General features: G+C 47.7%; 1 protein-coding gene across 1 annotated transcript in view; it reads left to right on the top strand.

Moving 5' to 3' along the window:
* The window catches only part of ADGB (androglobin), a 1,448,570-nt gene extending 1,436,193 nt beyond the window's left edge, over positions 1-12,377 (top strand). The window contains exon 35 of the mRNA XM_078649209.1: positions 11,929-12,377. Within this exon, the coding sequence (XP_078505335.1) occupies positions 11,929-12,141 (213 nt within the window). The 3' untranslated portion in view covers positions 12,142-12,377. The remainder of the gene's footprint in view (positions 1-11,928) is intronic.
* Positions 12,378-15,849: the final 3,472 nt, after the last annotated feature.

Consider the following 15,849-nt stretch of genomic DNA (forward strand, 5'->3'; position numbering starts at 1 on the left):
AATTGTCTTTTAAATACCTGTGAAGTATTCGGGTGCGGCTGCGATTATCTCACAAACTGTCTGTGTGTGGCTTTGCGCCCCCGGGAAGCTGTCTCAGCCGGGGGGCACACACACACAGGCAGACACCCTTTGAGCCCAATGCCCTTACGCCGTCAAGCCCTCACTGCGAGGGCCAAGGCCTCATGTTTGGGTGGGCCTGGCCCACCCGGCCCACACGCTAGAACCGGGCCTGCGTAGGGTGACCAACCGTCCGTAAATTTCACGGACTGCCCGTTATTTGTGCCTCTTGTCCGTTGTCCATCAGGAAATCTTTCACGGACGCCTTTTGTCCGTAATTCTGGGCGTTGGTGCAAGCTGTCCCTCCTGCAAGCATCCTGAGAGTTCTCTCTCACTGCAGGGGCCCAGCTCGCACTGTTGTGAAGTGAAAGACCTGCAACAGCCCCTCCCCACTGGGCACAGATTGCTATCGGCCTTTATCATTCTGTTTGACTGCCTACTTAATAAACACAGAATGATAATGGGCCATGGGCAGATAAACCATTTGCTGGGCCTCTTTCTGCCAGAGGTCTTCATACAGTGAGGCTTGCCCCCCTAGGGGTCTGTGACTGCATTCCCAGGGGGTGCACCTGCCATAGCAAAGAAGTGTAAATGAAGACGGCCTGGAAGTGTGGCCTTTTTTATTAGACGCAATTCCAGGCGGTTTTCATTTACAGACTTGAAATGCAAAGTATACAAATTGTGCTATGGGGGCTGGGGTCATTGAGTGTGGTGACAGGGTCAAAGAGGTGGCTGAGAAAACCAAAGTATTCGGTTCATATCCAGTGACGAAGGGAAAAAGTAACCCACACACAATGAAATAAAAAGTAAATTCAGATTTAAACATCATGTTATTCTGCAAATCCCTTAATCTCCGGTGCCTCAAAACTAATGTGACCTTGTGTAATGTAATAGGTGCTCACGGCATTCTGGTTTTGTTCTGAAACTAGTGATAAATGAAGGCATCCAAAGGTATTAATGGAAGACGTCTGATATTTATCAGAAGATACTGCTACTATGTCACACTAGTAGGTAAACTGAAAAAATCTAGAAGTGTTCAGAAATATACAAATGAAGAAAATCCAAATTAGTATAACATACGTTATATTTGTGAACAGTGTGGCAAATTCAACAAATGCGTACGCCAGGGTCACTTCCCCCAAACTGATTTAAGAGTTCCTGGTTGTCTGCATGATGCTGGTGTCTCATCTTCTGCACAAGGAACAGGAGCTCATAAAAAGCTGTGCAGCCTGAAAAACGTTTACTCAAAACACAGCTTTGATAGAAATGGCTCTGGTCTAACACTACTGAGGTAGTTGAGCCTGTGCATGAGTGTTCTCAAGTAAATTTAAGAAACTTAGGGCCTCATTCCTGCTCATTTCCCTTTCTCTCCCTCTGCTCCTTCATTCGTTTTCACTCGTTTTTTCCCCCTTTTTATCTTTCACCTTTCTGCACCTCTGCTCTTTTGTGCCTTATTTCTGCCCATTTTCCCTTTCTCTCCCTCTGCTCCTTCACTCGTTTTCACTCGTTTTTTTTACCCTTTCTATCTTTCACCTTTCTGCTCTTTTCTGCATCTCTGCTCTTTTGTGCCTTATTTCTGCTTATTTTCCCTTTTTTCTTTATCCCTTCTTTCCTCCCTTTACCTTTCCCCGCCGCTGCTGCCCCCGCGGCCCCTCCCACCCCCCAGCACGACCGGCCCAATCCAGCTCCCCTCCCCGCTCCTGCCTCCCAGCTGTCCAGCCCTCCCCGACCCCTACTTAATGGCGGCCACTGCGCGGCCGCGCAGCGGCCGCGGGCTGCGGGCGCGCCGCTGGTGCACCGAAGGCACGTCAAAGGCAAGCTCGTCTGCGCCCTTTTGCGTCCCGTCCGCGACCAGCACCAGGAACCCTGGACCTCCGCCCCGCCAACGCTACGACCCAGCAGCACTCCACGCACTCAACCCAGGCTGCAACAACAACTGCAAGCTAGCATCACCAGCCGACACCCATGGACCCTTCAGCTGTCACCGCTGCCGGCACACCTGCAGCACCGTCAAGAACACGGATCCAGCACAACCCGCCCACAAGAACACAACCGAACCGAAGACCCTGCAATGCATCCTCCTCAACGTCCGATCCCTCCACAAACACGCCACAGAAATTTGGGACCTCCTCGACAGCACAACCCCAGACGTAGCATTCTTCACCGAAACCTGGACCAACACCACCTCGGGGCCGGACATCGCCATTGCCATCCCCCAAGGATACAAGATCTACAGGAAGGACCGCCCCATCCACCCAGGAGGAGGAATCGCCATCGTCCACAAATCCAGCCTCCGCCTGAGCACACTCCCTGACGAGTCCACAGAACTGATGGAACACCTTCACTTTAAGATACTGGCCAGCCCCACCGCCGCCCTCCGAGGAACCCTCATCTACCGACCCCCTGGACCCCGCGGACCCTTCGCCAACTCCATCACGGACATTATCTCCCCGCAGGCCATCGCATCCACCAACTACACCCTGCTGGGAGACCTCAACTTCCACCTCGACAATCAACTGGACCCCAACACCACATCCCTCCTGGACAACCTCCACAACATTGGACTCCGCCAGATCGTGACCGAGCCCACGCACTTAGCAGGACACACCCTCGACCCCCTCTTCACTACAGGAAACTCCATCACCTTCAGCCACACCACCGAACTCCCATGGACCGACCATCGTTGCGTCCACTTCACCTTCAGAACACCCACCATCCACAGACACCAGCACCTGCTTCCACAAAGAAACTGGACCAAAATCACCGATGACCAGCTCACCTCCTCACTCACCAACTCCACCCCAACCATCGCGGAAAACGACGACCCCAACACCGCAGCCCGAACCCTGCATAGATGGATCTCGGACAGCACCAACACCATAGCCCCCCTCAAGAAAAACAACAATACCCGTGCCAAGAAAGCCAGATGGTTTACCACCGAACTTCGAGAGTCCAGGCGCACATGCCGCCGCCTCGAAAAGGCCTGGAGAAACACCAAATCCACAGAAGCCCACAACAACTTCAGAGCCGCCACCAACGCCCACCATCAACTCATCAGAGAAACGAGGAAAAAAGCGATTGAAGACAGAATCTCCACCCACGCACACAACAGCAAGGAACTCTTCAGCATCATCAAGGAGTTCGCCCAACCCACCAGCGAGTCTACCGACATCCCTCCCTCACAAGACCTCTGCGACAAACTCAGCATCTTTTTCCACCACAAAATCAAGAGCATCTACGACAACTTCGACGAAGACAACCAACACGCTGAACCCTCACCAACCACCCCCGACACCCGGAAACCAGCGATTGATGACTGGACAGCCCTCACCACCGAAGACACACTGAAGACAATGAAGTCAATCCATTCAGGGGCCCCCACGGACCCCTGCCCCCACCACATCTTCAACAGAGCCGCCAACACCATCGCACCCATGCTCCGCCAAACCATCAACCGCTCCCTGGCGACCGCCTCATTCCCCGACGACTGGAAACACGCCGAGGTCAACCCCCTCCTAAAGAAACCCTCAGCGGACCCCACCGACCTCAAAAACTACAGACCCATCTCCCTGCTCCCGTTCCCAGCGAAAGTCATCGAGAAAGCCATCAACAGCCAACTCGCCACATTCATTGAAGAACACAACATCCTCGACTCCTCCCAATCCGGCTTCAGAAAAAACCACAGTACGGAAACCGCCCTCCTTGCCGCAACAGACGACATCCGCACCTTACTGGACAAAGGAGAAACAGTAGCCCTCATCCTCCTCGACCTATCAGCGGCGTTCGACACAGTCTCCCACCGCACCCTAATACGCAGACTCTATAATGCAGGAATCCAGGACAAGGCCCTCGACTGGATCTGCTCCTTCCTCTCCAGCAGGACGCAGCGGGTCAGACTCCCCCCTTTCCTCTCGGACCCCACACCTATCACCTGCGGAGTCCCCCAGGGCTCCTCCCTCAGCCCGACGCTCTTCAATGTCTACATGGCTCCACTTGCCCCCATCGTCAGAACCTACGGACTCAACATCGTGTCATATGCAGACGACACCCAGCTCATCCTCTCCCTATCCAACGAGCCCAACACCGCCAGACGCAACTTTCGAGAAGGCATGGAAGCCGTCGCCAAATGGATGAAAAACAGCTGCCTACAACTAAACACCAACAAAACAGAAGTACTCATCATGGGCCCAAACCCCGACGCCTGGAGTGACACCTGGTGGCCCACCGCCCTCGGAAACCCTCCAACCCCCACAGACCACGCACGCAACCTGGGAATCATCCTGGACTCCGAGCTCAAAATGGACAGCCAGATCAACTCTGTCTCATCTTCCTGCTTCCACACCCTCCGCCTCCTTCGTAAGACCTTCAAATGGATCCCCCTCGAACACCGAAAGACAGTCACTCACGCCCTGGTCACCAGCAGACTCGACTACGGCAACGCACTCTACGCCGGAATAAACAAAAACCTCATCCGCAAGCTACAGAACATCCAGAACGCCGCCGCAAGACTGGTCCTCAACCTGCCAAAACACTGCCACATCTCCCAGCACCTGCGCACACTCCACTGGCTCCCCGTCAAGGCGAGAATCACCTTTAAGATGCTCACCCACGCACACAAGGCCCTCCACGGCACCGGACCAGCATACCTGAACAGCCGACTCAAATTCCACGCACCCCAAAGGACCCTACGATCAGCCCAGCTTTCCTACGCTGTGATCCCCCGCACCAGAAAGACCAGATCGGGAGGCCGCTCCTTCTCCTTCCTCGCGGCCAAAGCATGGACGCCCTTCCGCTCCACCTCAGACAGACAACATCGCTCCCCATCTTCGCAAGAAACCTCAAAACCTGGCTCTTCGACAGACCCCCTCCTTGATGGAATGGAACCTGCACCCCCCAAACCCCCCCCACCCCTAGTGCCTTGAGACCCTTACGGGTGAGTAGTCGCGCTTTAACAAACTCCTGATTGATTGATTGATCATTTATGAGGTTTTGCCTTAGGGAAGCGCAGCAGGCCTTCCTGCTGCGCTTCCCTACGGCAAAAGAAAAGGGGAGGTATGCTCCGTATCTATAAGATACGGCGCATTTCTGTCCTATTTCCCTGCGCTGGCGCACAATGGGCTGCCTGCGCCAACGCAGGCACCTTTGTACAATGGTGCAAGGGTGCCCGCGTTGCGGGGATGATTATTTTTGTACAGGAAGTGAAACCTTTCTGTACAAAAATTATCACAAAAGGATTTTCCACTGTCTCGGTGTGCTGCAGAATGCAGCACACATAGAAAAAGGAAAAACGAGGAGAAATAAAGATATTTCTCCCCGTTGCGCCCCCCATACGCCTCCAGTGGGGAGGCGTAAGCTTTTGACACTGCCTCAGATTTACGATTTCTCGTAAATCTGGGGCAGTGTCAAAAGTTCATGGATGTTGCTGGGAACGCTCCCAGCAACACCCATTGCACGCCTCGTTCATGCAGAACACTGCGTTAAAGAAACTGGTATTTATCAGGCAGCATTAAGCCAAAAAAATTGGCTTAGTGCTGCCTAATAAATATCACACAGGCTTCTGCGCCACGGAACGTCACAAAAAGTGACGTTCCGATGGCGCAAGGGGCCTCATAAATGAGGCTCTTAGAATCTGAGGTCAGCTTTTCATTATTCGCCATAGTACTTTCCTGATGCTGCAAAGCGTTCAATTTTCCAAAGTCTTTTGCCTTCATTTTATTAGGAACTTTTGCCGAAGTGTACACCACACCCAGAGCGAGGAAGGTGTCTTATGTTTTTTATTTTAGACTGTGTGGGCTGCCTGCTCTTCTACCACTGTAAAATGCTGACTCAGCAAATATAGGAGTCAATAACAAAGGTTTTACGGATCCAAACATTTGCCCATTTTCACGTTTTAAGCATATATGATTTTAATTTATGGTTTGCGACAGTGAGAGTATGCATGTTTGTGTTGTTTTAGAAACTTGTGATGTCATTGGATTTATGTGAGTTCCTACACTGTGCATGTGATGTGGCATGTGTGCATAATACACTGTGTGTGTATGTGAGGGTACATCTTTATGTGATTATGTATGATGTAGGGTGACCAACCGTCCCTAAATTTCACGGTCCGTCCGCAATTTGGACCTCACATCCGTTGTCCGTGAGGATCCCTTTTGCGGGCAACTTTTGTCTGTAATTTTGGGCATTGCAGGGAACCGCGCTGTTCCCTGTATGAAGCCTCGACTCCCTGATAGGCCTGCTTGCACTCTTCCTCGGAGCACAAGAGCAGCACCACCCCTTGTCGTTCTGTATGCTGGCTGATTGCCACATACAGAATTACAATGGTCCAGTCTAGGCTGGTAAAGCATGTGGTGGGTCTCCCCCAGCCTCTGTCTAGTGCAGGGCCTTTTGTCAGACAAAAGAAATGTGCAAAAACGCCAATTTTGCTACATGAGAATCCAGCTCAAGAAAAGGAGCTGGTGAAGGAAGTTAATGCATTTTCAATATTATATTCGAGGAAGCCATGATTGCTACTTTTTTATTTTATGCAACTAACAACCATTGACAAAGCCAATAGTTCTGGCTTGTTGCAGGTATTATGTTACTTGTTGTTATATAGCTGGATATATAGGCAGCACACTATACTAAGCACAGATTTTTAGCTTAGCCTATGCCTTTAATTACATCGAACACCCCCCTTTGGAGAGCCCCCTCTGTTTTTTCATCCCACTTAAAGCCCTGGAAACAATACTGTGTCACAGTCACCTCGTGGCCTGGCATTGTGCATCATTCATGGCTCACGACTCAGATTGCCTATGTACAGGGGCATAGTGAGCCCTCCCCCGCCCCACCCATTGCTTTAGGAACAACAGAAAGGGTGACATTATTGATGGCTTCTTCTGTCTGCAACTCTGCAGACAAAGGCACAGCTCATAATTAATATGAAAAGGTGGGTGAGTGAGTTGGGTGAGTGAGTAAGTGAAGGGATGGGTGGATGTCTGGATAGATTAGTGAAAGGGTGAATGGATGAATGAAAGGGTGAATGGATGGATAATGAGAGAAAGGATGGATGAGTGAGTGTAAGGAAGGATGAGAGAAACGGTAACAGAATGTATGTATGGGTGGAAGGGTAGATTGATGGGTAAAAGGGTGGATGGACGAGTGAAAGGATGGATGGATGGATGAGTGAACGGATGGATGATGGGTGAGTTAATGGGTGGATGGATGAGTGAAATGATGTATTGATGAATTGATGAGTGAAAGGGTGAATGGATGGACGGATGAGTAAACGGGTGGATGTAAGGATGGATGAGTGAGTGAAAGGGAGGCTAGATGGACAAAAGAATGGATAGATGAGTGAAGGAGTGAAAGGGTGGATGGATGAGTGATAGGGTCAATGGATGGATTCATGAGTGGATGAATAGATGGATGAGTGGAAGGAAGGATGGCTAAGTGAAAGGGTCGATGGAGAGAGAGAGGGAGGATGGATTGATGACTGAAAGGGTGAATGGGTGGAAGGATGAGTGACTGGGTGGATGGATGAGTGAAAGGTTAAAAGGCTGCATGGATGAGGGAATGGATGGGTGGATGGAAGAGTGGATGGATGAGTGTACCGATGGATAGGATGAAAGGGTGGATGGATGGATAATGGATGGATGAGTGAAAGGGTAGATCGAGGGATGAATGAGTGAAATGATGGATGGAAGGATACATGATGGATAGGTTTGCAAATGATTGGATATGTTTGGGTATGGATGGGCTTAATTATATTCTATTGTGCGACCTCCTCTGATGGGTCTGTAAAACTTACCTTTTGTCCCGAAGTTTAGTCCTGAATTTTGACCTCCTGTCCTGAATTTTTGTCCTGAATTTTGACCCTTTGTCCTGAATTTTTACACTTACCGTCCTGAATTTGCACCCATTCCAGTTGGTCACCCTAGGCCTGGGGTGGAGGAGGAGTATGTTCACTAAGGAGGAATACAACCCATGCACATTGTATTAGACTGCACCATTTATATAGCACTTACTATACATGTGCAAAGTGTTGAAGCACGTACGTGCAAGGATAGTAAATTGCACCATGTTTACACCTCCAGCACCTCCAGCACCGTATGTTTTCGCTTCTCATGAACGCACTCTCCGAGTCCAATGGGTCTCCATTTTTCGATTTGTCCTTATACTGCACTGTGATTTCTCTGTTGATATTACTGTTCTGAGCCTCTGCTGCTCACACATGTATTAAAACAGTAAATTCAAATTTACCAATGGATTAGAGCTGTGACTGAGTGCTACGTTTGCGCATCAAGGTTTTCCTCCTCCAGCACAGTTTACAGCCTGGCCTGAGACCTGTATGCTGTGTTCGTTTATAGAATGAAAAATAGCTTGCAGCCTACGTAAACTGGTTTAACGAAAGCAATGGCTTCCAAATACAAGCAATACAATTCAAACCATTTGTCAAGACATAAAAACACTGGACCTGGTAACAAATTAGATGGGTTGACACCATTGCCTTGGGCTGTACTCTGCTCTAGTATAACTTTGAAAAAGGCAATCTAAGGAGGCCCCACTTCGCTTTGATGCAATGTGTGTTCATCACAAACTTTTACGCTTCACCACTTTCAAATGTCACCAGCCGCCACTGCCTCTGAAAAAGAAAACCCCATTGGGGAGTCTGAGCCTGGCCTCTTACAGACAAAGACAGGCCTGTTTTGGCCCGGGCATGTGCCTACACCTTTTGGAGTGCTTAAGTGACTCGAAAAGCCCAGGGCTTGCCTTTCCTTCTCACAGCTGTTTTGGGTGTTGTAGTCTTACCAACACCTTACTAAGTGAAAAGCCCCAGGCCCACCTCTCCTTCTCATGGGCTTTGTGGACCTTTTAGTCCTTACTGTGTACCAAAAGGTATCCCACACTGGGGAAGATGACAACACCTTTTGAAGCACCCAATGGCACGAGAATTCCAGGACCCGCCTCTACTTCTCACAGGCTTTGTGGGTCTTGTAGCCCTTACTGTGTCCCCGTTTTGTTTTTGATAAACAAGTTTTTATTGAATTTTTCAGTTTGGAACTCATGTCCTTTGTTAGCTGTCTTTTTGATACAACATTTTGGTGCTACAATACTGTGTAGTCTATATTACAACATAGCCTATTCAGCTTTTTCCATAGTCTGAAATGTTAGCTTCTCTTCATTTGTTGCCTCGTGTCACTCCCCATCCCCAATAAACTTGCACTAATACAGAATTTCTCATGATCTTGACCTCCTTCTCGGATTACCCTATCCGAGATTTACCTTTCTCTTAATGACATCTTATACTGTTTTTCCTCCTCCATGATATCTTTCCACTTCCCCAGGTTTGTAGAAAATAATTAGGATTAAGCAGACTAGAATGTCTTTAATTTCAACACACATTCTTAACTACCCTCTTTTGCCACCCCATACCTCTTCCACTTGTACTAGGATACTTAGGCCCGGTTTACCAATATTACAAATAATTATATCATACTTCTAGGAACATGAAACAGTTGCTAATTCCTTTTTGAGCTTGCATGCATAAACGTATATGTGCGGAAATGTAAATTTAAATATTTCCACTTACACATATTAAATGCAAAAGTTTGTTTGCACTGTTCAACTTTTTTCTTCTCCATGCGGTTAATATGCTACCTTTCAAGAAATTTCTTCTACTGCACCTCCAGTAATTTTGGGGTTGTAATGTTGTTCCTCATCCCTATCCTGAATACATATTTACCCTTGCCTGTGACTGGAGCAAATGTCCTTCCATATTCAAGGTGGCTGTGGGCCTGCTAAAGGGGGTGTGAGTGCACATAAATGGCATGTTTGAGGATGGTGACCTCTTGTGGCGGTTAAACCCACCCTGTAGCACCCTGCAGCCGGTGTTGCTGGGGGTGTTCCCAGCAACATCCATGACTTTTTGACACTGCCTCAGATTTACGCGAGAAATGGTAAATCTGAAGCAACACCAAAACCTATGCCTCCGCAGGGGAGGTGTAAGTGAGGCACATGAGAAGAACTATCTTTATTTCTCCTTGTTTTTCCTTTTTCGATGCGTGCTAAATTCTGCAGTACACATAGAAAGAGGAAAAAGCTTCTTGTGATTTATTTTTCTGCAGAAAGGTTTACATTCCTGTACAAAAATAATAATTCCCGTAACGCAGGCACCCTTGCACCATGGTGCAAAGGTGCCTACATTGGTGCACGTGTAAGAAAACAACAGGAGTACAACCCATAAACCAACGTGGGAACAGGGTAGAAGGATATAAGAAACAAACAATATCCCACAAGGTAATATTTGAGAGGCAGTTAAATGTGCATGCTTACAGCATTGCTAGCAAAGATACAAGGAGACTCAAAATCATTTCTAAAGTGTGCATATAGCATCATATATTCAAACAAAGAGTATACATTTAGTACAGTTAAAGCAGCACTGTTCGGACAAGAGTACAAAAAGCAACCCCAATTGTACTTGGTGCTAGCTGTATGTGAGTGACACAAGAAAGCGACGCAAGTGACAATTGGGCACAGCTAAGGACGGCGCAGGTAAAGTGAGTGCAAATTATATACAGATGTGGTGAGATAAAAATGGCTAGAAACACAATTTAGACAATATTTAAATTTAGTAATGCTAAGGAGCCATTGTAGGTAGAGCGCCAGCAGATGCGCTGTGTGTTGTCAACGAACGTTTCGATCCTCGGTTAGTAGGGATCGTCTTCAGGACAGGGATGCTGTGAATTTAGTCAGTGCTGTGGAAAGGAAGGGAAGAATTAAGCTTGGGGAAAGAAGGGACTGTCTGAGTACCATTTAGTAGATAAGGTGGGTCTCAGAGGGATCTTTTTAGTTAGGGAAAGTGGACAACTATGTCAGATTACCATGAAGGAAATGGGTACAGAGGCTGACACGCTAACTCTATGGAGTGGCTGTATACAATACAAAAAGTATGGTGTCAGGGTATAATGAGCCATACCTGTATTCAAGAGAAATCCAATGTCCATAGGCAATCTGTGCTGTGCACAATTGTCACTTGCGTCGCTTTCTTGTGTCACTCACATACACCTAGCACCAAGTACAATTGGGGTTGCTTTTTGTACTCTTGTCCGAACAGTGCTGCTTTAACTGTACTAAATGTATACTCTTTGTTTGAATATATGATGCTAAATGCACACTTTAGAAATGATTTTGAGTCTCCTTGTATCTTTGCTAGCAATGCTGTAAGAATGCACATTTAACTGCCTCTCAAATATTACCTTGTGGGATATTGTTTGTTTCTTATACATTGGTGCACGGCAGCCCATTGTGCGCTGGCGCAGTGGAAAAGGACAGGAATGCGATGTATATCTGATAGATACGGTGCATTTCTGCCTTTTTCTCCCTAGATGCGCCACGTTGTAAATACGGCGCAAAATGGCGCATGGTTTACACCGCCGCTGCATCACAGAAGTGACGCAACGGTGGCATAAATGTGTTGCAAGGGGCTTGTAAATCTGCCCCTTAGTATTTACCACTGAGGAAGTGTGTTACCTGGAGATATATAGAATATTGACAAATGGAATGTTTGTTTACAGAATGTTTCCCAGCCAATGCACATTTCAGAATCTATATCTGCATTTGATTCTTAGCACCCTCAGTTTGTGTCAATTGGAAATAATGTATCAACTCTTTATAGTAATGATTATTATGTTGATTTATTTCTTAACCAGTCAGTCCTAAGCTCACTTGTGGACCGATGGAGGTTCATATCTTCGTGTACCAAACCTAAGTGGCACAAATTATTAATCTCCAAGTTATAAAGCCTTAATATCTGCACTTTATATATGTGTAATACAAAGGTTGTCTATAGCTCTTCTTTAAAAAATTATAATCAATATTTCCTTTTTTCAGATATCCTTAGATGAATCCCGGGACAGGATCCTCAGTGCTCGCGATTCATACAGAAATAAACTACTAGAGGCTGAAAATAAGAAGCAAGCAGCTTTAGCTGCCCAGGAAGCAGCCCTTCGAGCAGAGATGGAGAAGAAGAGTCCCTCCTCAGCAGAGAAGAAAAAGGGCAAGAAAAGTGCTAAGGGGCAGAAGAGCGCAGGAAAGAAAAAATGACCTGGTATCCTGGGCTCCATGTATTGTATGTAAATGAGGAAATAAAGTTTATTTTTTGCTACTGACGTAAAGTTGTAGCCAAGGTATCATATACTGGAGAATTTTCTATCATACCTCTATTTTCTCAAACCAATGAAAAGTGTTAACAGTCGTTGTAGTTCACTGCTTTATTCAAATAAATTACTTTATACGTGCGATCTTGTTCTTTTCAGAATCCTGTAAAAATAAAAATCTAATGTAGCAAATTTTCATAGGTGTATTTCATGCTACTGTTTGGAACCAAGACCTCTATATTACATTCTTTTGACTTGTCTTAGTTTCATTTCATATTTGAGCCTATGTAGTAGATACTGAACAAATCCTATAAATAAGCATTTTAGTTACGGAGTCTTTCGGTACGCCAGAGACATTTTTTCAGGTGTTGCTATGATGCTGTCTAAACATATTGATCTCCCTTGCCTTTTACACCCTCATTAAGAGCAGACCGATCATTATCACATCTGCTAAAATCCAGTAGCCTAGTTCTCCGAATTTAACATCTACAATAAATAAATCTGAGGTCACCCCTTTAAAATGGGGCTCCAAAATCTGCATGCCTCTATATTTTCCCAACTTTTTCCCGGGCCGAAATTTACTTGGGGAATATTATAAGGGTGGAAATTCTGATAGATACATCTGCCAGTGGATTCCTCACCTTGTGAATATCCCCTGCGCAGCAGCCAATCGAAAACTTCGGCGAGGTCATGGATGATGTCACAGAGGGTACGACTCCACTCGCGAACCCGCTGACATCACTGGATCCATAATAGGGCCTCGTCGGCGTGATGACGTCAGTTCCCTTTTTTCCGCGCCGTCGATGCCAACGGTTTCTTGGGACTCTCCGTAGTAACATTGTTATTATAGTTGTTATTGTCTGTTCTTCTCGTTTCCTTTCGAAGATGTCTGGGAGAAAATTTGGTTTCAAGCCCTGCAGGGAGTGCGGGAAGCAGATGTCCATCACTGACCCGCATGAGGATTGCGTTTGGTGCTTGTCTTCCGATCACGACGTCGATGGATGTGCGTGTTGCAGGAAGATGACTTCTAAGGCATTAATGGAATAGGAAGCAAAGTTATTTATTGCCAAGATGAAGAAGAGTAAGAAGGCCAGAAAAAGGAGATCGAGGTCGAGATCTCGTTCCGAATCCAGGTCGGGTTCGAAGTCGGCGTCGGGACATTTGAAGTCGAAGAGACATAAGAGAAAGAAGCACTCTTCGAGGCGTCACTCTGATAAGGAACCGGCGCCGAAGTCATCTTCTCCTCGACGTCGTATTAGTGAGGTCGATCCTTCACATTCAAATCCGGCCTCGCCATAGAAGGAAGTGTCTCCTGAAGTTGAAGTCTCTAGGTCACCGACGCCGGCTCCTTCGGATTCGGTCCATTCTTCAGATCCGGGTGAAGCTGAGCCAGAGCAAGAAGATCAGGAGCAGCATGAAGAGGTTCCTTTGTCGGCGCCGGCGGGCCCGACTCCAGGTACACCGGCTTCAGAGCCGGCGCCGGGGAATTATCCCCCTTTCCCGGCTCCAGGCCAAGACCCATCACACTATGTTAACGCTATGTATGGTGTCTTCGCAAGGGCTATGTACCCCTCTGGTGCGCCTGCGGGCCCCATGGGTCCTTTTGCCTTCAATTTGTGTGTCCCTCAGGCATATGCCCAGGCTCCATTTATGCCTTTTCTTCCAGCGACGCCGTACTGGAATTTTCCGGCACCAAGGGCTCCGGCGCCGTACCGAGAATCTCTGATGCCATATCGAGAATCTCCGGCGCCGTATCGAGAATCTCCGGCGCCGTCTGTTCAATCTCGTTCGGCTCTAGCGGCGCCGTCGGATCCGCGTTCAACGCCGGTCCCGAATCCGATGGAGTCGGTTGTGGATCCATCGACTCCAGTCCCGAGGATCCGCTCCAGAAGGGAGGCCCAAAGAGTTGTGGGAGAGGCACGCTATCTGAAGGACATGGAGGAAGGTGAACTTCCTGATTCTGAGGACTATTTTGCAGAATTAAAAGATGCAAGTGGCCTTGATGTTTCCCCTGAGTGGGATTTTTCTCCTGGTTCAGATGCTCCTTCGAAGGAGGTAGCCCCATATCACACAGTTACGAGAAAAGCTGCTGAATCATTAGACATTAATCTTCCTTCCACCGAATTTAAATCCAATTTATTGACTGAAGTGTTGCATTCTCCATCCTCTGTGACTGAGCCTTTGTTACCGTTTAATGAGGCAATTCTGGAGCCGGTGTTGGAGGTTTGGAAGTAACCTTTGTCTGCCCCTGCAGTCTCCAGGACTGTGAGACGGAAATATAGGGTGGCACCGGAGGATCCAGAATTTTTGTCAGCTCATCCTTCACCTGAGAACCTTGTAGTTCAGGCGGCTTGCTCGAAGAGGTTTTCAGGAGCTTTCCCTCAGGTTCCTGCTGACAAGGAGTTAAAATGGATTGACCAGTCTGCTAAGAAGGTGTTCTCATCAGCGAGCATGGCTCTGAAGTCTACAAATGCGACTTGCTTGCTGGGAAGGTATATCCATGCTTTGATGGATTCCTCTAAACAGTTGCTGACAAAACTGTCTGATGATGACAGAAAGAACTTTCAAGAGGTTTTGGATGATACCCAGGCTGCTGCGCGCCAGGTCATTCAAAGTGGCCTAGATACGGCTGACTCAGTCGCTAGAATTATGGGCTCTGCAGTGGCCACGAGAAGGGGAGCTTGGTTGAAGTCTTCAGACTTTTCTCAAGATGTGCAGGCAACTTTGTTGGACTTACCTTTTTTTTTTTTTTTGCAGAGTTTTATATAGCGCGAACTAGACCCGAACTGAATCAGGTATCAGAACGCTTTACATAGCACCAGTTACGTTACATGAGGACACGCATTCATTTTAGGCACGGGGAGATTAAGTGATTTGCCCAGAATCACAGGAGGTGTTTTGGCGTCGATACCGAAACTCGAACCCAGATCCCCAGGTCCGAGGTCGAGCGCCCTAGCCGTTAGGCCAACTCCTCTCCCCATATCCTCTCCTAATCATCTTTTGATGCTACGGGTCTGTTTGGTAAGAAGGCTGATGCCGCACTTGAAAGATTCAAAGATAGTAAGGCCACGGTCTTGGCTTGCAGGCCCAGTCCAGAGGTTCCTTTCGTAAATACAGAGGATTCGGAAAGTCATCCTTTCGTTCGCAAGGGCAGCCTTATCAGCAGCAACAGCAGCAGCAACAAAATACGCTATATAAATCTTATAGAGGAAGAAACAGAGGTCGTCCACGAGGTCGTCAACCCTCCTCCTCCTCTTCCTCTACCTCTCCTCCTATTGCCGCAGCAAAGCAGCCCTAGATTCCCCATTCCCAGTCATGTTGGTCCTGTGGGGGGTCGGCTTACCCATTTACTGCGGGATTGGGAATCGGTCACTACAGACCAATGGGTTCTCAATCTTGTGGCAAATGGGTATGACCTTACCTTCAGGGAATTCCCTCTAACTTACCCTCCTTGTCAAGGGGCTTGCTCAGAGGAACATCTCCGTCTCCTTCAGGAGGAGGTTCTGACCTTGTTAAAGAAAGGCACGATAGAGGTGGTTCCAGAGCAGGAAAGGGGTCAGGGATGCTACTCCCGGTATTTCCTGATTCCCAAGAAGGATGGAAGGCTTCGTCCAATCCTGGATCTCAGGATCTTGAATCTTTATCTGAAACAAGA

The sequence above is a fragment of the Lissotriton helveticus genome, chromosome 6 (genome assembly GCF_964261635.1).
Source record: "Lissotriton helveticus chromosome 6, aLisHel1.1, whole genome shotgun sequence".
Taxonomy (NCBI): Eukaryota; Metazoa; Chordata; class Amphibia; order Caudata; family Salamandridae; genus Lissotriton; species Lissotriton helveticus.